Genomic DNA, 27,206 nt, shown 5'->3' on the forward strand with positions numbered 1-27,206 from the left:
AAAGGTTTGTTTCATTTTGAGTTGAGATTGAGAGTTTTATTTGGATTTTTTTATTTAAATAGTAATATTTTCTCAGTCACTTAATAATATATTTATTTTTTTATTTTGTTCCGTTTTATATCAAAATATCTATTTTTTTTTAGTAATTGTATTTTCTACTGATATTAAAAATATTTTTACATTTATATCAAACAATACTAATAAAAAAAAATTTTATTTTATTTGTACCATACTCCAATGCAATATTGATATTCATAAAGCTCCATGTAAAAAATAAAAAGATAAATAGATAAGGAATGAAGGGAGTATTTTAATTTGATAGACACATCAATTTATGAGAGACATAATTACTAAATAATTAAGAATATTTTTTAAAAAAAATAGTAGTATAATAAAAATAATTATGTATTAAGATTAAAATAAATAATTAGTTTAATTAAAATTAAAGAATTTAAAATAAGATTAAAATATACTCCCTCCGTCCACTTATAATGTTTATATTTACTTTTGGCGCGGTATTTAAGAGTAGTTAAAAGTATGTAATGACATTTTTGCCCTTACTTTTTGTGTAAAAATAATGATGTGATGTAAAGTAAGGGTATTTGTGGAAAAAAAAAATAAGGTATTTAATGAAATATTAACTTTGTAATTGAACATCCCAAAATAAAAATATGTAAACATTGTAAGTGCACGAAGGAAGTATTATTTTTTTTTAAAATAAAAGAAAGTGACAAAATAAATGAACAAACAAAAATGAAAAATTAAATGACACGGTGAAAGCATTTTATAAAAGAAAATAATAATTCTTTCTAACAAATATTTTTGTAATTTTTTTTTTTGTCCGTTGTAAACACTTTACAATATTTTAAAAATAAAAATAATTAACTATATAAATTCTTACACTACGTTTTATTTTATTACACCATTCAATAAAAAAATAAATATACACTTTCCATTTTCATTGCATCATCTTATTTTTAAATTATTCTACTTAATACTATTAATTTAAATTCTCGTTTTTAAATCAAATATTACACTATTTGAAATTAAAATAAAATATTATTATTAAAAATAGTGATAATATGAGTTTGAAACTCAAGCTAAACACAATTCTATTTATATAGAGACATTTGAAATCTTTTGTATTATTCATTAATGATATTTAAAAAATAAAAAAAAAATCAAATTATATATATTTTTTGTATTATGAAATATTGCATTAAAAAATAATTTTTTAATTATTAAAAAAAATAAGACTCCGAAAGCTTAATGCAACATTAATCATTATTCTAACATAAAATTGAAGAAGGTATCTGGGCTTGTTGGTGGTTAGCTGATGAGAATGTTTTTCAAAATTTTTTATATTTAAAGAATATCTTATTGTAAATAAAAATAAATTAAAATATATCGGGTATGATATCTTTAGGGCGTGTTTGTTTTGTGTTTTAATGTGAAAAAAAAAATAGTTATATAAAATATAAGAAATGTTTAGATAATATAAAAATAATGAATGTAGTATAAATTTTTAAAATTTTGGTTATTGAGACCATCTCCAACAGATTCGGCCATTTTCTCTAAATTTTTCTTCCAAATTTTCTTCTAAATTTTAACTCAACTCGAACACACTATTTTTTTCAATAGAAAGAATATTCTACATATATTTCTTATTTTTAAATAATTACATAATTTTTATTTATTTACATATTCATTGTGCTAATTTATTTTACCTATTGTATATTTAATTTTTTTTTTTTTTTTAATTTTACCCGACGATGAGAACGCTTTTATTCACATTAGTTGCCTCTTATTCCTTCTCGGAAGCTCCCTGGATCTCCAAGGGCAGATAAATCCATACCACTCATCTCAGTCACACGATTCTTTCAACGGTATGGATCTTTCTGGTGCACGGTCCTAGGTTCCTCCGAGAACCTGGGTAACCTGATAGCGCCGACCAGGCATGGACCTTAAATCCAGGAACAATCTAGTCCGTTCATCTTTGGTGGGTGGGGCCCACACTAAATCGACGGTGCACATTAGCCGTGAGTGGGGAAGAATATTCCCTGTGTCGCTTACTGTAATAAATAAAATAACGTGACGGGATCAGAATCTGGAGTATAAAATAAATTTCATTAGAAGGGTCCTCGTCCTTCTTCAAAATAATAATAATAATAATAATATTAATGGCTCGGGGGTATAAATTTCATTAATTTCTTTAACACATAAGTCATAACTCATAAGTCCGTACAATTTTTTAATTTTTTATTTTTTTTGTTATGTACCATCTCCGTCCAATTTCTATTATTATAAAATATATTTGTACGATTTTTTAAGTGATTATATTTTTGTTATTAATAAACAAATTTATCCTTAAGTGTATGATAGAGATTAAAATAAATAAATAAATAAAAGGTAAAATGTAAAATTTGTGTTTAAAAAAATAAAATAGGACAATAGTTGTTGAACGTTATAAATAGGAAAGTATGACATTAATTTGTGGACAGATAATTTTTCTATAGAATAATTATTGTAGTTATAATTATATATAGAATTTTTCAATAATGTAAAAATTCGCCGCTACTTACCGAATACGCTCTGGCTAAATCTCCGACCTTGAATATGGTGTGGAAGTGAATAGATTGTATAAGATTAAAATGTTCATTTCCTTTTTTATATATTAAAATTTTATTACTAAGATTTACTTTAATATAATTCTTTTGTTATAGTTATGCTATGAAATTTTAGGATTTTTTCTTTTTCGAAATCGATCCAGAAATAATTAATTTTAGTATATAATATATTATACGGAATATTGCAAAATAGTATTCGAGGAAATTCAAAAAAATATATTCCTATCAAAATTTCAAAACAAAAATAGGAATTGAAAATTAATTTTTTCGAGCATCTGTCCCTGAATATAATTGGAGAAATATTTTTTTTTAAAAAAAAAAAAATTGTTTATACAACAATTAAAATTAAAATTAAAATTAAAATACGAGATTAATTATTAGCAATGTAGTACGATACAATTAATCTAAAAGCCAAAGCTACGACTTCTAAAAAGTTTTTTTTTTTTTTTTGTGATTAGATTAAGATGATTTAGGAGTGTTTGTTCGGAGGTTTAAATTTTAAATTTGAAATTTAAATAGTAAAAATAGAAGAAAAACTTACCAAAAAAAAATCTACTCTAAAAAATTGAAACAAAATTTTTACTATTAAAAAAGAATGAAAGATGGGATGTTTCTTGTATGTTTCCCCAAGGTATTTTGGCACAATTTCACTGTACAGTTATGAACAGTAAAATTGGCGCCGAACTTCTTTTTTTTTCTGTTTTTTTTTTAATTTAATTTTTTTAATATTTATTATAATTAAATGAAAAATATATATATACAATATATATCATTTGATAAAAGAATAAAAAATTTTATGATACAAATAAATAAAAATTTGAATATATATATGTTGGGTATAATATAAATTCATAATCAAATCATACAATATAAATTTTATCAATTAAATTTAATACATATTTATATTATTTTATTTATTATCCATCGAATCAATACACATCAAAGCTCCCTAAACTCTAACCAAATCCAAACACAAAAGAAACAACAAGATTCAAACTAATCCCAAAATTCAAATAAAAATCAAATTCAAACTCAACTTTCCTCAACCTGCCCTAAAGAAACACATTAATTTTTATTTTTTAAGTCAATAAAATCACTAAATTACTGTTTATACATATTTTTTGAAAAAAAAAAATGATGTATTTATCAATAATATATTTATTATTAAATAATATTTTTGTTCGGCTCTAAAAATCTCATTTATTTTTTGCGTGTTGATCTTGAATGTTTGTTATTATATAAAAATATAGTACAAATCAAAGAAAAATGATCAAAATACTTTTATTAGTATCTTATAATATTACTATAATGACATATGTGTAAAAATATTATACAAATATAAGAATATTTTTAATGTTCAGTACAATGACGCAAATGTAAATAAAAGACCCTCAAAACCGAAAATATTTTTAATGTTAAATAAAATGACGCAAACGTAAATAAAAGACCCTTAGAGCTGGAGGATGAAGTATGTATTTACCAATGTTGGCCATGTATTTGTTTTGGGTATGTCATCATTGAGAATACCAAATTTGCTTTCTATTGATGCCTTATTGATTGTTAATCGAGTTTTTAACTCTTTCTTTCAAGTGCTTGCAATTTGGAACTTTAATACACTTTCTACCTCTAACGGTCTCATTTACTTTTTACATGTTGATCTTTAAATAGAAGTATTAATTATTATATAAAAATATAGTACAAATTAAATGAAAACGACAAAAATATTTCTATTAGTGTCTTATAATATTATTATAATGATATTTATGCAAAAAATTATATAAATATAAAAATATTTTTAATACTCACTCCGTCCAAGCTAAAAGTATACAATTACTTTTGGCACGGAGATTAAAGAATAATAGTATTTTAATTATAGTGGGTAGGTAAAAGTAGTAAAATGATATTTTTGCCTTTACTTTTTTGATATAAAAGTAATGATGTGATGTAAAGTAGAGATATTTGTGGAAAAATGAGGTATTTAATGAAATAGTTACTTTGTAATTGGACATTACAAAATAGAAATATGTATACTTTCTAATTAGACGGAGGGAGTATTAAATACAATAGCGCAAGGTAAATGAGACTATCAGATCCAGACAAAAAAGAGTAGTATGCTTGATATTTGAATTTTGATTTCAATAGTATTTTTTATTTGATATATTATAAGAAAGATAATATATTTCTACTGATAATTTTACGGATTGAATAGCGAATAGTTGTAACTTTAATATGAAATATAAATTAAACCCACCTTAGATTCATATCTAATCAATTATTTTAGATTTAATCATATTAAAAATTTATATTTGCAAATTAAAATAAAATAAAATGTATAAATTCAGGACCAAAAACACTCCACCAAAATGACACCCTAGTAATATACAAGTGGTGGTCCAAGCCATGATTATGAATCACCGTCAATTTCACATGATTTTGCTTTTATATACTCTCTCTGTCCTAAATAATGTGCTACATTTAAATTTGGCACAAAATTTTAGGTGAGAAGTATTAAATAGGATAATTGAGTAATTAGGTGATATGATGGAAAGAGAAGTGTATATTATATTTTTTTTATTGGAGGGATGTGATGAGATAAAGTATGGGGATATAGATTAAATATAATTAATTATTTCCTAATTTAAAAATATTGCAGGGTATTTGGGACATACCAAAAATGAAATGTTGCACGGTATTTGAGACGGAGGGAGTATTTGTTAAATGAATACTCTCTTATTCTCAAAACTATAGGATGGGTTGTGTTTGGCACAAAATTTAAAAAATATTAATATTATATTAGTAGTAGATAAAAAGTATTCGTAAAAGACTTTTTTGCCTTGTGAGTGTATTAGTGTAAAAAATAGTGGCATTGTGTAATAATAATAAAAAAGTATGAGTAGTTTTATAGTGATATAATTATTTATGAAAATGAAACTATTGTTTTAAAATGAAAAAAAAAAATGATAAACATCACTGTTGTATTAGGGCGAAAAGAGTATCTTATTCACTGTTGTATTAGGACGGAGAGAGTATCTTATTTTTAAAAAGTTTAATTTTAAAAAATATATATATATAATTGGATACTATACAACATTTCTGCATTATATACATTCTTTGAAAGACTTGTCCAACCATCAATTTCACGCAGTTTTCTTAAAAAAAAATAATTATACATTAATATTAAAATATTTTTTTTATTTAAATTACAAATATTTAATTATATGTATAATTATTTTATACATAAAGTCAAAATATAAAAATATCAAAAATTTCTTATATACTTCCAAAAAATACTACTTCCTCAGTCCAGTTAGAAAGTATACATATTTCTATTTTGGGACGTCCAATTACAAAGTAAATATTTCATTAAATACTCTATTTTTCCAAATACCTCTACTTTACATTACATCATTATTTTTATACCAAAAAAGTAAGGGCACAAATGTCATTACACTACTTTTACCTACCTACTATGCACTAAAAATAAATGTATATTTTTTGCTTGAACGGATGGAGTATTATTTTTTAATTTACTACAAAACTCTAAAAAGATGCATTGAAGTGGTACGAATGGACAATTATTTATGCATCGAATATCATTTTTAAATGAAAAATAAATATTTATATTTTAAATATTTTAAATAAGAAGTTATACTTTAATATAGTATTAACAAAAATAGGAGGTGTAAATGAGCTTCAAGCTTAAATCATCGATTATATTAAAATAATATTTAAATCATAATTTAAATTAGAAATTTAAACTCAAAATCCAATCAAACAACCCAAATTTGGAGGATTTTTTTTTCTTCTTTAATGATAATATATTGTAAAAATATGGTCGAAAATTCAAGTAAAGATATGAATCAAATTAACCCTAAATTAACATTAGTCATTGATATAAGAATTTTTATGGTACACAAAACAAGTCTATAGAGGGTGTGTTTGTTTCGGGGGTTGGATTTTGGATTGAGATTTAAATAGTAAAAAATTTGAATTAGAATAATTATATGACGTGATATAGATAACTATTGATATGATATTTTAAATATAAATTTGATTTTTAGTATAATATAAAAAATAAAAAATAGGTGTTTGATTTGATATTTTTGAGGAAAAAATTTTGTGAGAATAGTGAATTTCCCCCAAAATCCTTCAAACATGTGTTTGTTTGGAAGATTGAATTTTAAATACACTGTTCATCCCATTTTTTTCCCTCGAATACATCTAATCAAATACATATTTTTTATTTTTTATATTATACTAAAAATCAATTTACGTTCAAAACATCACATCAACACCTATTTATATCACATCATACAGCTATTCAAATTCAAAATTTTTACTATTCAAATCTCAACTCAAAATCCAAACTCTCAAACAAACACACCTTACTCTGAATTATTGCAATTAGGTTAACCAAACATCTAATGACTAATATTAGTGAATTACATAATTCATTATATGTACTACCACTTTGACATTGTGTGGCTAGGGATGGCAGTGGGTCGAGTAGTCCAAGATCCAGCCCAGTTATTTAGGATTGAGTTTAATTATTCGAATTCGGATTCTGGGTCGGTGTGTACTCTTCTCAGCTCTAAGAATGAACTCTACCTAGACTCGATTAATATATTAATTATATATATATAAATAGTTTTTAGTAATATAAATTATATTAAAAATATATTTTTGGTTTTATTTATTGATTTTTATTACTTTATTATAATATTTTTAAATAAAATATATAATTTTTAATATATATCGGATTCCGCTCGAGTCTTATTTTTTTAAGTTAAAATTTAAAAATTGTAAAAAAAAATTTAGGTATGTCAAATCTATCGAATATTGTTCGGATCGGATTCAAGTATGATCAGATCCGAATATAATTGAGTTCGATTCGAATCTCGATCCAACCGTGTATTTTCCAACCGTGTGTATTCGGGTCTCGGGTCCGAAAGAATTAGACCCATCGCCAACCCTATGTGTGGCTAACATTGTGTATATATATATATAGTATTGAAATTGGGTGTGTTTGTCACTATCTTTTTTCTATTTCTCTATTATTTTATTACTAATTTTTAATAAATTTCATATAATATTATATATTTACTTTTTACTTACCTCAATTTTATATTACAATTTTATATTAAAACATTATAAAGTTTTAGCTTTTGAGTGTCAATATTGTGGTATAAATTAATGAAAGTTCAAGTTACTTTAGGCCAGCATTTTATTCTAAGCCCAAACAAAGAATCCAACTTTTAAAATGCATTGTATACAAATATGTATTTGGGTGTAGTTTGAAATTGATCTGAAATGATTCAATTTTTTATTTAAATAATATTTTGATATAATATTTATAAAAAAATTATGTATTTTTATTAAAAACTGTGTTAAACGAATAGTATTGATTTTGATTTGAAAAGATAAAAAAAAAAAAAAAAAAAACCCTTTGATTTATTTGGTTTTAAGTTTAAACCAAATTTTTAATATTTAGTTCACATAATTTCAGTTCGTCTTATTCTAAGATCTCGTTTACTTTTTTTTTCGTATTAATATTTGAATAGTATTTATTATATCAAAACATATTCTAATTTTTTTTTAAAAAAATACAAAAATACTTTCATCAATGTGTTAATGTCTTATAATACTAATAAAAAAATATTTATACAAAAAAATATATACAAATATAAAAATATTTTTAATGTTAATTACAAAGACGCAAAAGATAAATGTGACGTAGAAAGTACTATTTTTATATAAAATATTATATTAAATTAGTATTTAAAGCAAATATGGAATAAAAAAACATTAGCCAAAGACAAACTAATGTTTGGTTATTTGGAGTGTTATACACATTCTTATTTTGGCATATCTTACATTTTTTTCTTTAATAACTTGAGAATTAATTTGTCGCTATCCGAAAATGTGCATTGGTTAAACCTTCGGCCGATGAACATTTGCGAACTATTTATATCTTTTGTGGTCAAATTTGTTTAAATATTTATTATATTTAGAGATGACAATAAATCATGATAAACAATTACAAACTAAATATAGTTTTAAATTTAACAAATACATAATTTATGATACGATAATATATTTTACTTAGAATTACTAACATACGATTATCTTATTTTACAACATATTGAATCAATACTCTCACAATCTTGTATTATACATAAGCTATTATATCAATAATCCTTAATCTACTTAACAACATACACTTACTTTCTTATGCATTTTTCTCGAACAATATCACATTCTAATCGCTATTCTAAAATAAATCGATTTTTCGATTCAAATCAAACCCTTTCCTTAAAAGATTCAATTTTTCTGCCATCATTATCTTTCCCGCCATCTTCCCTATACTTATACCATTTAGCGCACACCACAAAATACGATAAGTTCAAAAGCTCGACCCCCCCAATAAGGTAATAAAAATAATCCAATCTCCCCTTATTAAGATCTTCCGACAACCAATTACTCGTCTTATTCACCGACGTCTTTTCGTGCACGACCGTCGCCATAAAGCTGCTCAAATAGCTCGAAATCGCATACCCGCACATCAAAAACGCCGACCCCAAACTCCGCATATTCTCCGGGAATTGCTTGTAAAAAAGCTCGATAAATCCGATAATGGCGAACCCTTCCGACAGCCCGCCAGCGACAAGCTGCGGAATCAGCCAATTCGCTGACATTGCCGAAATCTCGCCTTTTCTCGCCACGTGTCCAATTGTCGGGCGGCTAATTGCCACCGCCCGCCGCCGTTCCTCCACCAATCCCGACAAGGCCATTGTGACGATACCGAGGAATATTCCGGCGCCGATCCGCTGAAGAATTGAGATTCCCTCTGGCTTGCCGGAAAGTCGCCGGAGAACGGGGATTAGGAAGCGGTCGTAGATCGGAATCCAGAGGGTTAGGGTTAGGAAGGTGAAGACGTTGTAGGAGGCGGCGGGGATGGTGAAGCGGCCGCCGGCGATTGTACGGTCGGCCTGAATTGCTTGGAAAACGACGTAGTTTTGGAGCTGGGCGAGGACGATGTAGTAAATGATGGCGGCGATCCATATGGGAACCAATCGGAGAATGCATTTTAGCTCTTCGACTTGCTGCATCGTGCGCAGCCGCCATGGATCGGCGGCGGAGCCGTCGGAATTTGTTAGATCCTCCTCCGTCTGGACGGCGGCCTTGTCGAGAAACCTGCACGTGCACACTAATTTCCTTTTAGTTTTATTTTTTTATATAAAATTTCACATTAAATACTCCTTCTATATATTCGTTTTTTTACGGAACTTAGAAGTATTACTCCCTCCGTCGGTCCGTCCTATGTAACATGGATGTATTATTGTAGATACGAGAATTTAAGTAAAATATAATTAGTAAGTAATTAAGAAATTTATTAATAAAAATAATTATTATTTCGTAAAAATAATTATAGATTAATATTAAAATAATTAAATAGTTTAATTAAAATTAAAAAAATTATAAAATTTAAAATGCGATTAAAGTGCATAATTATATTTTCAAAAATAGAAATGACAAGTTATGTAGTTAGGATGAAAATAAAAAATAGAGACAAATTATGTGGGACGGAGTGAGTACTATTATATTGAGATATAAAAGTAACGATATTGTAATATATTGTAAATTGAAAGAGTATTTATAATATTAGATATATATATATAGTACAATTACTGGATATTTTTATATGGAACGGACCAAAATGAAAAAATTGATAGCGTATTAAAGAACGGAAATAATATTTATGTAATTAATAAAAAATTATGGTTCATTTCTTCAACCAAATTTTTTCAATATATTTCCTTAAAAAAAATTATTATACTAAACACATTCATTATTTTATATTATTTATACAATTTTTTATATTTTATATTAAAAAAATTGTTCAATATATTTCCTTACAAATAATTATTATACTAAACACATTCATTATTTTATATTATCTACACATTTTTCTATATTTTATATTAAAAAAAATTGTTCGAATCAAAATACAAAATAGACTCACCCTTAGAATCTTCAAAGTCAAATCGAACTAAAAAATTAAATGTCATATATTATAAATTTATATTATTCATCGGTCCTACTTAAATTATTTCATTTAATTTAGATACGAAGTTTTAAGTATTGGATAATTAGTAAGTAATTAAGAAGTATATTAGTAAAAAAATTATAGTTTAATAAAAAATTTATAAATTTAAATTAAGATGATTAAATAGTTTAATTAAAATAATAAAAAAATATAATTTATGAATTTTAAAATGTGATTAACGTGTATAATTATATTTTTTTTAAAAAAAATGATAAATTATATTAAACAAACAAAATTATAAAGAATTAAGAAATTAAATAAGACGAAAAGATAATTTATTTAACTATTATAAATGTCATACTCATTAATTTACTTTTAGCGGCTGATTAGGTACTAACTCTAACTGATTTGATTCGTCAGCTTATCACATAAATACATATATCATAAAATATATTTTTATAACACAATATATGTTGTATTATAAAATATTATATTTTGAATTATAACATAATATATATTGTATCATAAATATGTTATACTAAAATATAATATATGTTGTGTTATAAAATATAAAATATAATATGTATTCATTTCCTATTAGAATATGTCAATAGAATAGATACTAAAATTAAGGGAAAAAAAATGGTAGATAGGCTTTTTCATTTTATCATTTATATAGGGTTTGTTTATTTTATGTTTCAAATAAAAAAGAATTGGGATCTAGTATTTACAATTTTTAGTAAAAATATATATATATTTTTTATAAAATATTATTTAAATTTAAATAAAGAAATTAATTACATTTTTTTGGTAAAATATCATACTTAATATAATATTTAAACAAGATTTTAAATAAAAAATTCATTCCAAAACTAAATAAACCCTTCATATTTAGTAAAAATAAATATTCTTACAACAAATTATTTCATATTTTTGCATAAATATATCATATTTATATTGAGTAAATATGTTTATATATTTTGTATATTTTTTTTAATATTCATCAATTATTGCATAGTGATGAACATACCCTAAAATATCAACATCAAATGATCGAACTATTAATTTTCAACGGTTTCATTAAAAAGAAATTTAATGATTTCACATATATATATGGTTTAAATTAATGGGTTTGTTTATAAATAATAAATTTTAAAATAAGAATAAATTATTTATATGATATATTTTTTTAAAAAAATATTATAGATAAGATATCACATCCACACAAACCTAATAATTTAATTTGGCATTAGTCTTCGGACCCATAGGCCAATTAATTTATTTATTGTGTGTTTCCTAATTTATTTGGATCTTTAGAATTTTAATTTAAATAATATTTTAATAAAAAATATATATTTATTTTTTTAGAATCATAAAATCTAAATAATGAAGATTTAATGTAAAAAAAAAAAAAAAAAAACACACCTTTACCACTTTTGCCTCCATTTTGATTATATATATTATTTATTTATTTTTTAAAATTTTATTTCAAACTATTTTATTAATTATGTTAGAATGGTAAAAAAGATGTATATAAAAAAAATTATAAAACAACTCAAATTAGAAGGAATTGCAAACATATTTTATTTAATATATTATGTATTTATTTAATTTTATTTAATTTAAAATATTAAATCAAATAGCTCTTTATGTAATAAGTATCATACACATATTTCAATTCTAAATTATATTAATTTCAAAATATAACGTGTTTGGCTATAGTTTTTAAAATAGAAATTAATATTATTCATTTTACATAATTTTTAATAAAGATACATCATTCTTTCACATAAATATCTTATCAAAATACTATTCAAACAAAACTTAAATCAATATTTCATTTCAAATCAATTTCAAACCAAAACACAAACAATATAAATTTTAAAATAATTATTTTAAAACACTTCTTTCTTCTTAGTTAAATATATAAGTTTATTTTTTTTATAGTAGACAAATAAATTAAAAAAAAAAAACAAATTATATAAACCGAATCAAGATAGAAAAAATGGACCATTTATTTGGAACGGAGAGGATAATAGAAAAGAAAAAAAATAAACAATATATATATATATATATTGAAATGAAATATGGAGGATTTGTTCACATTTTGTTATTAGGTGGAATAATACTTCATGAATATTACACGCTTTAACTCAATATAATATATATATACATTTTATCTATTAATAAAAATTAATTTTTAAACATAATTTTTTTTTGATATTATCGACGTAATTCTTCATCTTTACAGAAAATAACAAATTCACCTGAAAAATGACCAAGTGTAGAGAATATATATATATATATATATATTTATATTAAATCATAGTGTGAAAATTAATAAATAAATAAAAATCAATACTAACCTTAGTTGTTCAGTGTAACCAAGCTTTGCGTTAATGGTTCCAATGGGAATGTGATTAAACAAAGACTTTGTTGGGTGTTGGGACAACCTTAGCTTCCTCTTCTTAAAAGCTACAACTAGAGTTTGTACCAAACTTGTAATTGGGCTACCCTCCGGCCGAACCTTCACATAAATTCGAGTCCCGACGAAGAAAAAAGTGCACGACAAGAACATAAGGAACGCCGGGATTCCTAACCCGATGGCCCAATTGAGATTCGATTGCACGTAAACGATTACAGTCAACGACGCCATCATCGCAAATGTGTACGTGAAATAATACCTGTTGAGATATTTAAGATTTAGTAGATTTAGCTTTAGATTTCGTCTTATTTTATTTAAATTTTAGTCTATCGAATCTGTATATTATGTCTAGGATTCGGTTACTTTACCTTTAATGTATTGTAGTCCTCTTACACCGACCAATCATCAATTACCATGTGTATTTTTTTAAAAAAAAAAAGATTAATAAAATAAAAAATTTAAATACACACGGAGGTTGGTGATGGTCGGTATAGAAAGAACGCAATACATTAGAGATAGGGTGATTGAACTCATTATTGTCTATTTTATAGATCTCTATTTTTATAATGAATAAATGCAATTTTCTACTTTCCTAATTTATTTCTAAAACTGAATATTTAAAATATTTCAATGATACCAATTGAAGAAGCTCGTTGCGCCCTTCTTTCCCGATTCTGTGTTTGGGTTGAATTGGTCGACCCCGAACGGTAAATTGCACGGTCGGATCCCGCTCGCACCGATTACGAGTAATACGAACCCAGTGAATAGTACCGTTAATTGCCCTGGTGAAGGCCCAGAGCAAGTGGCGTTAGGTTCGGACGTACATGACGGCGGGTGTAGAGTCGGAATAGCGGCCGTTAATGTGATCGCCAGCATTCCCTGTCATTAATGAATAACTTGTTTTTATATGTGTTTTATAAGATAAATAATATTTCACCCGTCATAATTCAAAGTATTTTTTTATTATTTTCATCTGTTTCACTCAAAAATATTTTTTTAAATTAAATAAGTATACACTAAAATACATTTAAATTTTATCTCAATTACAAACATATCATTATATATACAATTATTTTGTACAAAAATCAAAGTGTAAGAATATAAAATCTCTTACATACTTTGACTAAATAATAAAATATTATTATTTATAATTTATTACAAAACTTCAACGGATCTCTTTTAAAAGGAGGAAGGGAGTATGTTATTATTGAAAATTACAAAAATTGCATGACGGAAAATTAAATTTAATTGAACAAAGAAAAAATTAACTTACCTTTGAATTTATCTGTTTGGGTATGATATTAAATTACAATTAAAAATTCAAATATTATATTAAAAATACTATTTAAATAAAAATTTAAATCTTTACCTGTTCAAACCAATTTCTTATAAAAGTGAAGTAGTCAACTATTTTATTGTAAGCATATTATTATCACAGAAAAACTAAAAAGAAAAAACATAATTTTTCTTATTAGAAAAATAATGTAATGCTCTTTTTTTTTTTTATAAGTTTTTTCCTTGTAATTTTAGAAAAAAGAAATTAAATAAAAATAGGTATTAAATGCTATACTTTATAAACACATTCGCATATTTAAATAGTCTATTTTATAAGAGATAAAATTATAAAAAAAAAAAAAATTAACGAAAAAATTACTAGAAACGACGAGACGGAGGCGATGCCGATTGTTGTATAGCGACCGAGATAAGTGTCGCAAAGAAAAGCCCCAATCATAGCCCCGATATTACACGTCCCATTAAATATGTTAAGCACGTTGGTCGCCGTGATCGAGTTCATATTGAACACCGTCGTCAAGTACACGAGGAGGTTTGACGCCGTGCCGATCGTGCCGAGCTTTTCGAACGTCTCGTTACCTGAAATTCGATCGAGTTGATCAAACATGAAAATGCGATTTAGAAATATTGTATTTTAATATAATAAAATAAATTAAAAAATAAGTGTTTAATTTAATTTTTTTTTAAAAAAAAAATAGTAAATAAGAGAGAAAATCTTATAAGGAAACAAAGTCATTGTATTCCTACAATACTAATTGCAAGGAACTGTACAGTGATAACCGTAGGAAAATGCACAAGTTTATTAATTACCTATGATATAAGGCATGGCTTTGATCCCTCTGTAATTTGGTTCTTCTTTTTTCTCTGAACCAAATTCATCTTTCTCCATTTCTTCTTTTCTGTAGAAAAAATTTTTCAATTAAAAATATATATATATATGTGTAAATAAATAAAATGGTATATATTTATATTTTATTTATGTGTTTTAAAATTTGTGGATTTATTTTGGGTAAGGAAAGTTGGGAGAGGTTCTTGTATTTATAAGGGAAAAAAAATTAGGGCAAAACTTGGAGGGTTGGGTGTGCAGTGTGCACTGCTGTCCATTGACTTTATGGGCAATGGGAAATTATAGCCTGTGTGTGGTGCATTGCTAGAGGATGAATCGTGGCCGTTGATTTGATCTAAGGCGTGTTTGTTTTGGTTTTGTATTTTTACTCGGTTCAGTTTCCTTCATTTTGGAGGCGTAAGTCTAAATTACTCCATCACTCCTATATTAAATCCGAAAATTTATATAAAGTATAATTAATAAATAATTAAAAAATATAATAATAAAAATTATTATTATTTAGTAAAAATAATTATAAATTAAAATTAAAATAACTAAATAATTTAATTAAAATTAAAAAAATTATAAGTTTGAAATTTGAAAATATAATTATAATGTATAATCAGTTTTTCAAAATAGAAAATGACAAATTATATGGGACAGACAAAATAGAAAAGAGAGACAAATTATACGAGACGAAATGAGTAATTTTTTATATAATATTAAAATTAAAAATTAATATTTTACTTTTCTCATCGAAAAATTAATGTTCTATATTTTTATTTGAAACGATCAAATGATTATTATCCTTTTTTTATACATAACTTTATTTTTTATCCTTAATTCATTTATTATTTTTAATTTCTAATTACAAAACTGGTAAATCTGTTCATTCATAACCAAAAGATAATTATCAGAAAAAATCGTGCAAATATATTTTAGAATAAAAGAAATTGGACTGATTGGAGTATTTTTTTAAGGAAAAAAATTAATAATACTATTTCCGTCCCCCAAAAAGAGTAATATTTGTTTTTTGCAAGTAGATTTTTAATTAGTATTATATTTATTTATAGTGGACAAAACAAAATTGCCCCTATTAGATTGTGTGACAAAAAATAATGATATTTGTGTAATATATTGGAAATTATAAGAATATTAATTGTATTAGGTGGGTAGTACAATTACTAAACTGTATCTTTTTGGGGACGGACAAAAATAAAAAATAGGACGAAGATAGTAGTAAAAAAACTCCAAATTAAAATTCAGATAAACACAACCTAAATTTTATTTAAATAGTATTTTAATATAATATTAAAAAATAGTTTATTTTATGGAGAATTTTGAGAGTTTGATTAATAAAAAGATCGAGAAATTAACAAAGCGAACAAATTCTATTATATTTTTATTAAAAACCTGCAAATAATAATATTCTATCCGTCTCATAATTAAATATTTGTTTGCTTTTTTATGTAATTTTATAAGTATTAGTATTATATTGAGGTATAGTAAAAATAAAGTAAAAGCGACTAAAATAACTTTATTAGTATTGTGTGATATAAAGATAACGACATTTGTGTAATATATTGTAAATTGCAAAGGTATTTGTAAAAGGTAGATAGTACAGTTACTTAAAAAAATAAATAAATACTTTATTATGGGATGGACTAAAATAAAAAACTGATAGTCTGCTAATAATAAACTTTCACAATAAAATGATAGATCAAGAAAAATTATGACAAGTCATTTCATTGCATCAACTGATTTCTTCATTTTATCATATTTTTAAATATTTAGGTAATCTCCATCAATGATATTGACCAAATATAATTAAAAAATATTAATGTTTATATTATTATATAAAAGATCAAATATAAGTAAAGTAGATATATACAAAAATAAAAAAATAATGTTGGCTGTTTGTTGTAAGGTTTTTGTTTTGATTTTACTATTTTTAATTTATTTTAAAAAATAAAATATTTATTTTTGTATTTGGATAATATTACATTCAAAATAGTACAATATCTCATAATTTTATCTTATCTATTTCAATTTAGAATTTTACTATTTGAAATATTAATTTAAAACTAAAACTTAACAAATAAATACATCAAAAATATCTTTTTGGAGATCTCAAGAGATATTCTAAATTTATTTTATTTTATTTTATTTTTTGTTGTATGATGCTCACATGGAGCAGAGATGAAAGCTTTATGGGGTGGAGTATGCTTGTAGATTTTAGAGTTGAATTTGATATTTTAAATTGCATATTTATTTAATTCAATATAATTTAGGTTTTATTTAATATATTATGGATAAAATTAATTTTTATTATAAGATAAAAATAAAAATAAGAATTTAATTTAATGAGCCATTGGTTTATATATTTAACAAAAAAAAAATTCAATATATATATATATTTTTTAAAAAATTAATATATTAAAAATACTTATTATTTTTATATTATTTATACAATTTTATATAGTTAGCATAAAAAAAAAAAAATAATTCAAACCAAAATACAAAACAAACACGGTAGTGTCCAAAGGGTCCTTTAATTAATAATATTATTGTTACTACTTGAATTTGTATATTTCAGTATACTGTCTAACTTTGAACATACAATATTATTAAATTGCACCCAATAATTGTGATCCAAACTATTGAATTAAAAAAGAAATCCTATTCAATTCAAGAATGACTAAAATAATCATTTAATTTAAAAAATTCAATCATATTAAGCAGTGATATACGGTCATCATAATATTATTATTACTTGTACGGAGGTAAACTGTTTTTTAGTCCCATAATTGGATCCCTTTATCATTTTAGTTCTGTAAGTGGAGTCTGTCCAAACTAGTCTCATAAGTGAAAAATTTTCGTTGTTTTAGTCTTCCGGCACCGGAGACGGAGAAATTTTCGTTGTTTTAGTTCTCCGGCACCGGAAACGCCCGCGTGGCTCGCCGGAGGTGACGTGTCCGCCAGGTGTCCCGCCAGGTCAGCGACACCTAGCGGACACGTGAATTTATTTATTTTTTTAGTTTTTTTAATTTTTTTTAATTGGATCAAATAAAAAAATACAAATAAAATTTAAAATAAATTAAAAATAAGTTTTTTTTAAAAAAAATTAAAAATAAAAAAAATAAAAAAAATCCACGTGTCCGCCAGGTCAGCGACACCTGGCGGACACGTCACCTCTGGCGAGCCACGCAGGCATCTCCAGCGCCGGAGGACTAAAACAACGAAAATTTTTTACTTATGAGACTAGTTTGCGACAGACTCCACTTACGGGACTAAAATGATAAGGGGTCCAATTACGGGACAAAAAAAACAGTTTACCCTTACTAGTATGCCCGTAAGATACACAGTTTAGATATATATATATACACCTTTCGTTTCACATAATTTGTCCCTATTTTTTATGTTCATCCGTTCTACATAATTTGTCATTATGTTTTAGAAATATAATTATACACTTTAATTACATTTTAAATTTTATAAATATTCTAATTATAATTAAACTATTTAGTTATTTTAATCTTAATATATAATTATTTTATTATACAATAATTATTTTTACTATTATACTTTTTAATTATTTACTAATTATGTTTTACCTAAATTTCTACATCTATAGTAATATGCTCATATTATATGGGACGGTATATTTTATCTGTCAAACTTATTCAAATTTATATATATATTAAATTTATTTTATTATTATTTTTTTATGTTGATCTTTATCATTTTAAATTTTCGTCTATCCCAAAACAAAGTTATCATTTCCTAATTTAGTAGTTATACTACTTACCTAACATATAAATACCCTTCCAACTTACACTATATTACACAAATGTCATTACTTTTATATTACACAATACTAATATAAATATTTTTGTCTTTCTCACTACAACTTATTATAATATTAATACAAAAATTTACTTGAAAAAAAAAGTAAACGGAAGGTGTATGTGTTATTTTTTTTTAATGTTGAAATTAAAGAATAATAATATTCAAGTAGTAATAAGTGATATATTTTGTGAGTAATTATATTAATGTAAATAAATAGAAATTTTAAAATATTTATGATATTTAGCATGAAGACTCTATTTATATAAAAACATTTGGAAATTTTCAATTCTTTTTTTGGAAATACTAATAAAGAGTTTGATATTTGAAGTAGTGTTTTGTGAGAGAGGATGTGCATATTTATTTTGGGGCTCATTTTAAATAATTTTAAAATTAACATGTTTGTTTTAGCGTAAGTTTCCAACGAATGATTCGATGAGAAGTTTCATAAAATGTACGTGAATAAAGATAAAAGTTTGTTGAATAATATGTGTTAACATGTGGGGTCAGTTTACTATTATGTAGCTTACGTGCCAGAACTTTAAAGTTAATATCAGAGGCAATCTGCGACAGTTTATACTTGTAGATCGGACAGTTGTGAGGCGTATTGGTTGACGGATCATTATGGTGCAAAATGGACATAATTGAGTATAATTTAAATTAACTCATTAGACTGCTTATGCCGACCGTTAAAATTATTTTACAAAAACCTTAAAAATTGCATTGTATTGATCATCGAAATAAAGACATAAAATAAGCATGACAATAGAACAATCGACCCAATTAAAAAAACAACATAATCTATAATGGATAAGAACAAATTGTAATCTAAACATACCGAATATAACTAATATCTAAAAATATTTCAACCTCAACAATGTGCATAATTTTATTTTTTTTCGAAAATCCACTTTAAAGAACTTTACAGATAACTATATTTGCTCTTACAGTATAATTGACCGACTTGTTTTGATACGTTAAGTTAATCAATATACTTGACTATGATTAGATTATTCATATCAACAATTTATTCATTTATTTTCAACAACCAATTTATTCATATCAACAAGGGTGTTACATGAGATAAATATCTAATACTATGATTTTTTTTAAAAAAAAATAAATAAATACTCCCTCCACCTCGGAATAAATGTCTTGTTGGGAGTTGGCACGGGAATTAAGGAATAATAGTATTTAATTGAAAGTGGGTATAAAGTAGGATGTAAAAGACTATAATGCTCTTGCTTTTTGAAGAATTTTAAAAAATAGATTAGAGTAATAATTATGGGTAGTTTGAAAAAGTAGAAATAATTTTGTTATAAAATGGAGACCACAGTTACTAAATAAGGAAACAAAACAATTGTTTTGGAACAGACGAAAATAAAAAAATAAGACAATTCTTTTGGGACGTAGGGAGTAAATAAATGCTATTGTTTAATAGGATCAAAACATTAAAAAGTTGTATATATAAATATAGCCATATTAATTTTAAAATTAAATGAATTTTCGTAATAAGTCTTAATCAATATGGGTATATATCAATTTTATACGAATGATTAAGATGTGGCCATACGACTAATAGTTCTGCCAATAAATAGCATCTAGTAATTGGAGAATTAATTCCTATTTGTATTCATAATTATATATTATTAAATTTTTTATTAAAAAAATATTTTCAATAATTATTATAATTATAAAAAAATATCATAAAAAATACACATCAAACAACTTTATCTATAGTGTTCAAATAGTTATAGTCTAATCAATATTATGTTGATAGCATATCATAAAAATATAGACAATACATATTATTATCGAATTTATTGCATATTGCATATTGACATGATATAATATACTCCATCATTTCCAAAAGTATAGTCTTATTGTGTTGGATATGAGATTTAAAAAATATTGATATTATATTAATAATTGGTAAAAAGTAAGGATAAATGACTTTTTTGTCCTTATGAGTATATTAGTGTAAAAAGTAGTGGCAATTGTGTAATAATAATAAAAATGTATAGATAGTTTTATGGTGATATGGTTATTTATGAAAATAAGACTATTATTTTGGAACGAACAAAAATAGTAAATAAGATTTCATTCGTCTTGCGTTATGATATACATATGCTTTGTATACGAAATAAAAGAAATTACTTAATTATAACGGATAGTTAAATATAATATAAAAATAATTTTGTTTTTATTTATTAATATAATAATAATGATAACATGATAAATATGTAATAATATATGTATATTTGTATTGAACAGTGAGATCCACAATTATTTAACAAAAAGTTATATACATTGTTATGGATACACGAAAATAAGAAAGGGTATGTTTGTTTGAGGGATTTTGTGGGATTTCTACTATTCTCACAAAATTTTACTTTAAAAAACATCAAATTAAATATTTATTTTTTATTTTTTTATATTAAGTTAAAAATCAATTTTACATTCAAAATATCACATCAATTCTTTTTTATATCACATCATATTACTATTCAAATCCCAACTCAAAATCCAAACTCTCAAACAATCACACCCAAAATGTAAGGTTTGTTTGTTTTGTGAAAAAACTTTTCACATATTTTCCAAAAATAGTTAATATATTATCCACACTTATTATTTTTATAATACTTAACAATTTCCTATACCTCAAAAAAAATAAATAAATAAAATCCTTCAAATAAAAACTCAAAACAAACACACACGTATTCACTCCGTCCCACCCCAAATAAAGTATTTAACCCACAACACATGATAATAAAGCACACATAGTGTTCCTTCCGTCCCGTTATATATGATCCATTTTCTTATTTAACCCGTTCCACATTAGATGACTTTTTTTTTTCTATGGTAAATTTAATAATTTTAAACATAATTAAAAATATAAATCATTCAATAAAATTTCTTACACATGAGATTCATTCAAAATAAGTTTATTTTTATTTGTATTTAAAATTTTTTATTTTTTATATATTTAGTGATATATGCGATATTAGACAAATATTTTGCTATATTTTAGACGGTTTTTGGATGCGAATTTCGTATATATGCTCCTAATGATGTGTTTTTTAACTTTCTACTAGACGTTGAGGAGTTGGCAAATTTTGGGCATATGGGAGAGAAAAGCAGAACGCAGGAAGTCCTTAAGCGTGATTACGAAGCAGAAAAAAATAAAAATTGCAAAAAGATCCTCCGGGGTTAATTAGCAATCTTACAATTGTTTGGTTTAAAGTGCAAAGGGGATCTTAAGTGGACTTGAAGAGACACGATTTTCAATTAAAGAGGAGAAGAGAGTGGACTACCACGTTCTCTACCACGATCTCACCTACAACCTATTTTCTGGAGGAGAAGAGAAGCGAAGGAAGAACACTACGGAAGGGGAACTTTGGAGAGCAACGCAGAAAAATTTCTGGGCACCTTTTTCTTCAATTTCTAGAATTGGTTTGTTGTCGATTTCTTTTAAACTTGAAGGCATGATGAACTCTTTGATTTATTTTGTGTTTTGAATTGCTATAGATTGCGAGTAGTTTCATTTATAGTGTAGGTATGAATTGATTTTCGGGATTGAAATTGTGAGACTTGATTTCGATTAAATTGGTGTTCATCGATGTTAGGTATTTTTAATTATTCTAATTGATGAGTTTAGAAATCTTGAATTGATTATTGCGCACGTATCAACTTAGGATTTCATAGCTATATTGGAAATTGGCATACGTAATTGTATAATTTTCCGATTGGCGTAGCAACCTAGAGAAGAACACTCTAGGGAAGAATTAAAATCAATTTTAAACAAATCCTCGTAGGAGCTTGTTAAATTGAATTGGGCCTTTCTAGTTTTTACTGCTGTCGAGTTAGAAAACTACGATCGTACCTAGGATTCTTTCCCGATTAGAGAAATAGCTAACGGTCGTACCTTAGCTATCGAAAAAGTAAGGAAAGGTTGGTTGTGAACGCCTGTAGATCAACTTTAACCAATTTATCCAACTAGTCGATGAATTTGACTTTTAGTCGATGATCAAATTTCATATCCCGAATAAAAAATTCATGCCTATGCTAGTGTTTAATTATATTTGGTAAACCGCTAATCTTCCATTTTATTTTATTTAGTTGAGTAAATTTATTTTCTCCTTAAATTAGTGTGATAAATCAAAAACCCCCCATATATATATATATATATATATATTAGTATAATTCTATTCAACCGAGTGTTTAAATTATTACTGTTCCCTGTGGAGACGACCCTACTTGCCGAACTACTGCATTTTGCAAGTTTTTGGGTGTAGGAACTGATACTTTATTTTGCAGCTTTGACGAGGCTAGCAATTAGTTTATGTTAATTATAGATAAATAAATATATTTTTTTATTTTTATATATTATATAAAATTTTATTTTTTACAAAATAACATTCATATTATATATTATTAAAATATAATATTAAAAAATTTTAAACATATTTTCAAAAAATTAATTATATATATTAATTTTTATTTTAAAAATACTAACAACATCATTTATATAAAAGAATAATAAAATAGTATTAACCTATTAATTCTACTACCTAAAATACTAATATAGTTTGTTCACATATCATTTTTTAATGAAACAATTCTCCATTAATATTATTTCCTCCATCCTAAAATTATAGTTTGGGTTACGTTTGGCTCAATATTTAAGAAATATTGATATTATATTATTAGTGAGTAAAAAGTAAAGGTAAAAGACTTTTTTGCCCTTGTGAGTGTATTAGTGTAAAAAGTAGTGACAATTGTGTAATAATAATGAAAAAGTAAAGATAATTTTACAGTGATATGATTATTTATGGAAATGAGACTATTGTCTAAGGATGAACAAAAATGGTAAACAGAACTATTGTATTGGAACGGACGAAATATTTAAAAAAAAATACAAATATACACACATTACTCATAAAAAAAAAGTTAATTTTTTAATACAAAATATTAATTTTTTATATTAACAACACAGTTCCTCGTACTACATACAAAAAATTAATTCATCTAAAAACGTCAAGTAAAACGACGCATGTTTTAAACATGATGCTAATTAATTATAATTAGTACTCTAACTATTCAATGATTGCATGAATTGGACTTTTATACATTTGTTTATTTTTTTATAAAATTGTAATTATTATTTTTCAAGTGCGCTTTCGGACAATTCGAGTGAACCTAAACGACTTAACTTAAATAAATTATTTATTTATATCGTGGTGGATATAACTGTATTAAGAGGATCACGACCATACTAAATAAATTGAAAAAAATAAAATAAAATCCTCAAATAAAATAAAGCATTGAGGTTTGTATTTTTAGTTTCTTAAAGAATAATTTGTGTCATGCACCACTATGCTCTGCAAATTTATAATTTTTATAATATTGTTTTTTCGTCTAATTTCTATTGTCCTAAAGTATATTTGTACGGTTTTTAGATGATTGTCTTTTTGTTATGAATGGACAAATTTGTCATTAATTGTACAGTAGAGATTAAAAGTAATAAATGAATGAATGGTAAAAATATAAAATTTATGTTTAAAAAACTGAAATAGGACAATAGTAGTCGGATGTCTCAAATAAGAAAGTAGGACATTAGTTTGTGGAGGGAGGGAGTATTTTATTTTCTATTATGTAATTGTTATAACTTTTAATAAAAATATATATCTATTTTATTTAATGGAACATTACATCCAAACTATGATTAAACAAATAATTCAAAAATAAAAAAATAAAAAATTGTAATATACGAATAAAATAGTTCTCTCTTAGTCTCGGAATAGTTATGTGGTTTGATTAATGATACGGTATTAAAGAAAATATAATTTACTGAATCATTTATTATAGATTATAATTTTATTTTATTATTTTTTATGTGAATAGTATTGTTAGTATATTTAAATATGAATCAATATATATGATTTAAAAAATTTAGAAATTTATGTTTAAATATTTTAAATATTATATTTTAATAAAATACATATAATATGAATATTATTTTGTAAAATATAGAATTTTATATAAAACAATTAAATTTAAAAATATTTTTATTTATTTATAATTAATAAAAACTAATTTTTTAAAAAATAAAAATTTCAACCGTAAATAAAAATATTTATTTTGTAAGAAGAAATAAATGAAGGTTGAGCCTTCTTACTTATATATAAGATATAAATTAAATTAAATTAAATTATATTATATTCATTTATTTAAAGTTAATAATTTGGTAAAAATAGAAATTGAACATATTAAAATAAAAAATATATCAACTATTATGAGAATGAGAAAATATATATTAACGAGTAAGTTTGTGTAATATAAAAAAGTCTAAAATATCTGAGAAAATATATATTAACGAGTAAGTTTGTGTAAAATAAAAAAGTCTAAAATATCTATAAGGTTTTGTGGTTTTAAGGAGTACAATATACGATAATATTTTGATAAATAGAACTAAAGTAGACAATATATCGATAATTTAATAAAAATAATATGGACTGTAAATATATATATATCTAAGAACACTAATATATAAAAATAAGTACGAATACGGATGACAACATGAATTACCCTATCTATTCTTACTTTTTATATGTGCAAGTTGGTGTTGTTATTTTGCTCAACTATATGAATTGGTAATATTGTGAGAAAATACGTTCAGAGTTGTCAATTGTAGTTAAGTTAATTGGGTACGCAAAAAAAAAAAAAATCGTCTAACTCTGAATTCGCTGCGTGTAGGGACGCATAAAAATTGGAGATGACCTGTATTGTATCACCGATTTTCCTTTAATCTCTCATTCGCGCCATTGTTCGGTAAAAAAATAGGTAGCCTCTTCAGGGATCACAGATTGTGCACGGGTTGCAAATGGTTAAAAAATTATATTAGTTAAAAAAAAAAAAAATATTAGATCAGTATATAATTTAATACTCCTTCCGTCCCTTATCAATCTATTCATTTTTTCATGTTGGTCGATCCTATAACAAAGTATATATTTCATTTTTTTTTAATAATTGTACTATCTATCTAACATTACAAATACCCTTTCAATTTACAATATTTCGTCGGCGAACCATGTGTGACAGATGACCTGAGGCGCGGGGGTTTGAACCCGTTGACTTCATGATCACAAGTCTAACCCCTACATCACCGGTTCATCATTTACTGGACGACATTAGCTGATTTTTGTTTGTGCTTTTGTGGGCACAAAAAGATTGCATTATTTTTGGGCAAAGAGTCAACTTTCAAGCAACAAACTTCACAAATTATAAAATAAAAAAATAGAACAAACAGACAAACAAGAATGATGCAAATACTCCACAATTTCAACGTCAGTTTCAATATGAAGTTTTAAAATTTTTAAATAATAAAATCACCAACAATTAAATAGAGTATATAAAGAGTGTGTTTAAAATTTTTTAAAGAACACAGAATTCAAATAATAAAAAATTACAAATTTAATAATAAAAAAACACACCCAGCATGTGGTGGTAATTTTTTATTATTATTTCATTTAAATAATAATTTTTGCAAAAGGATAGTAGTATATTGCTATAAAAATAATTGTTCAAAATAAATTTGTCAAATGAATACTCCCAAAGATTCGTTTGGTTGTATTAGCTCTTATTAACTCTCCCGTTCTGAATTATATATAATTATTTTATTATTTTTGTTCGTTCAATTAAAAAATATCTCTATATTTCATACAATAAACAATATTATTAAAAAGTAAATAATTCAAGGGCAAAATTGTCCTTTTGTTTTTCCATCATACTATTGCTTATAAAATATTTACACCGTCAAATTTAATCTTATTTTTTTAATCTATTTTACTAAATTTATTGCATTATTAATTTTAAAAAAATTAACCAATAAATATTTAATTATTATATTTTATTCAATATTTATTTACAATAAATAATACTATTTTTATTATGTTCTTTTTTTTAATTTAATTACTAATTAAATTTTCAAAAATATCATCAATTATCCTTTTATTTTTGCCATTTTTACAATAAAAATATTTATTTTTTTAGTCTTCATTCCAAGTAAAAATATTTTTAAATTTACATAATAGAGAAAGTACTAACTATTATACATATTAAATTAAATATTAAAATAAATAA

The 27,206-nt window shown here is 24.3% G+C and overlaps 1 protein-coding gene across 1 annotated transcript; it reads right to left on the reverse strand.

The window, feature by feature from the left end:
• Nucleotides 1-8,704: 8,704 nt before the first annotated feature.
• Nucleotides 8,705-15,416, reverse strand: LOC127246149 (protein NRT1/ PTR FAMILY 2.11-like). Its single transcript, XM_051267395.1, has 5 exons — nucleotides 15,203-15,416; nucleotides 14,754-14,971; nucleotides 13,737-13,978; nucleotides 13,041-13,358; nucleotides 8,705-9,821 (listed from the first exon to the last, which is right to left on the reverse strand). The coding sequence occupies exons 1-5, from the start codon at nucleotides 15,279-15,281 to the stop codon at nucleotides 8,927-8,929; spliced, it is 1,752 nt and encodes a 583-aa protein (XP_051123352.1). The 5' UTR covers nucleotides 15,282-15,416; the 3' UTR covers nucleotides 8,705-8,926.
• Between the last annotated feature and the right edge of the window lie 11,790 nt (nucleotides 15,417-27,206).

Source organism: Andrographis paniculata, unplaced genomic scaffold (genome assembly GCF_009805555.1).
Source record: "Andrographis paniculata isolate CXL003 unplaced genomic scaffold, ASM980555v1 Contig26END, whole genome shotgun sequence".
In the NCBI taxonomy this organism is placed as follows: Eukaryota; Viridiplantae; Streptophyta; class Magnoliopsida; order Lamiales; family Acanthaceae; genus Andrographis; species Andrographis paniculata.

Bases quoted from the DNA above. Each gene is read 5' to 3' on its own strand.
- LOC127246149 (XM_051267395.1), bottom strand. From the start codon at position 15,281: ATGGAGAAAGATGAATTTGGTTCAGAGAAAAAAGAAGAACCAAATTAC. The intron at 14,972-15,202 runs GTAATTAATAAA...ATCGAATTTCAG, and splicing joins AGCCATGCCTTATATCATAG to GTAACGAGACGTTCGAAAAG. The intron at 9,822-13,040 runs GTTAGTATTGAT...GTGCACGTGCAG, and splicing joins GGTTACACTGAACAACTAAG to GTTTCTCGACAAGGCCGCCG.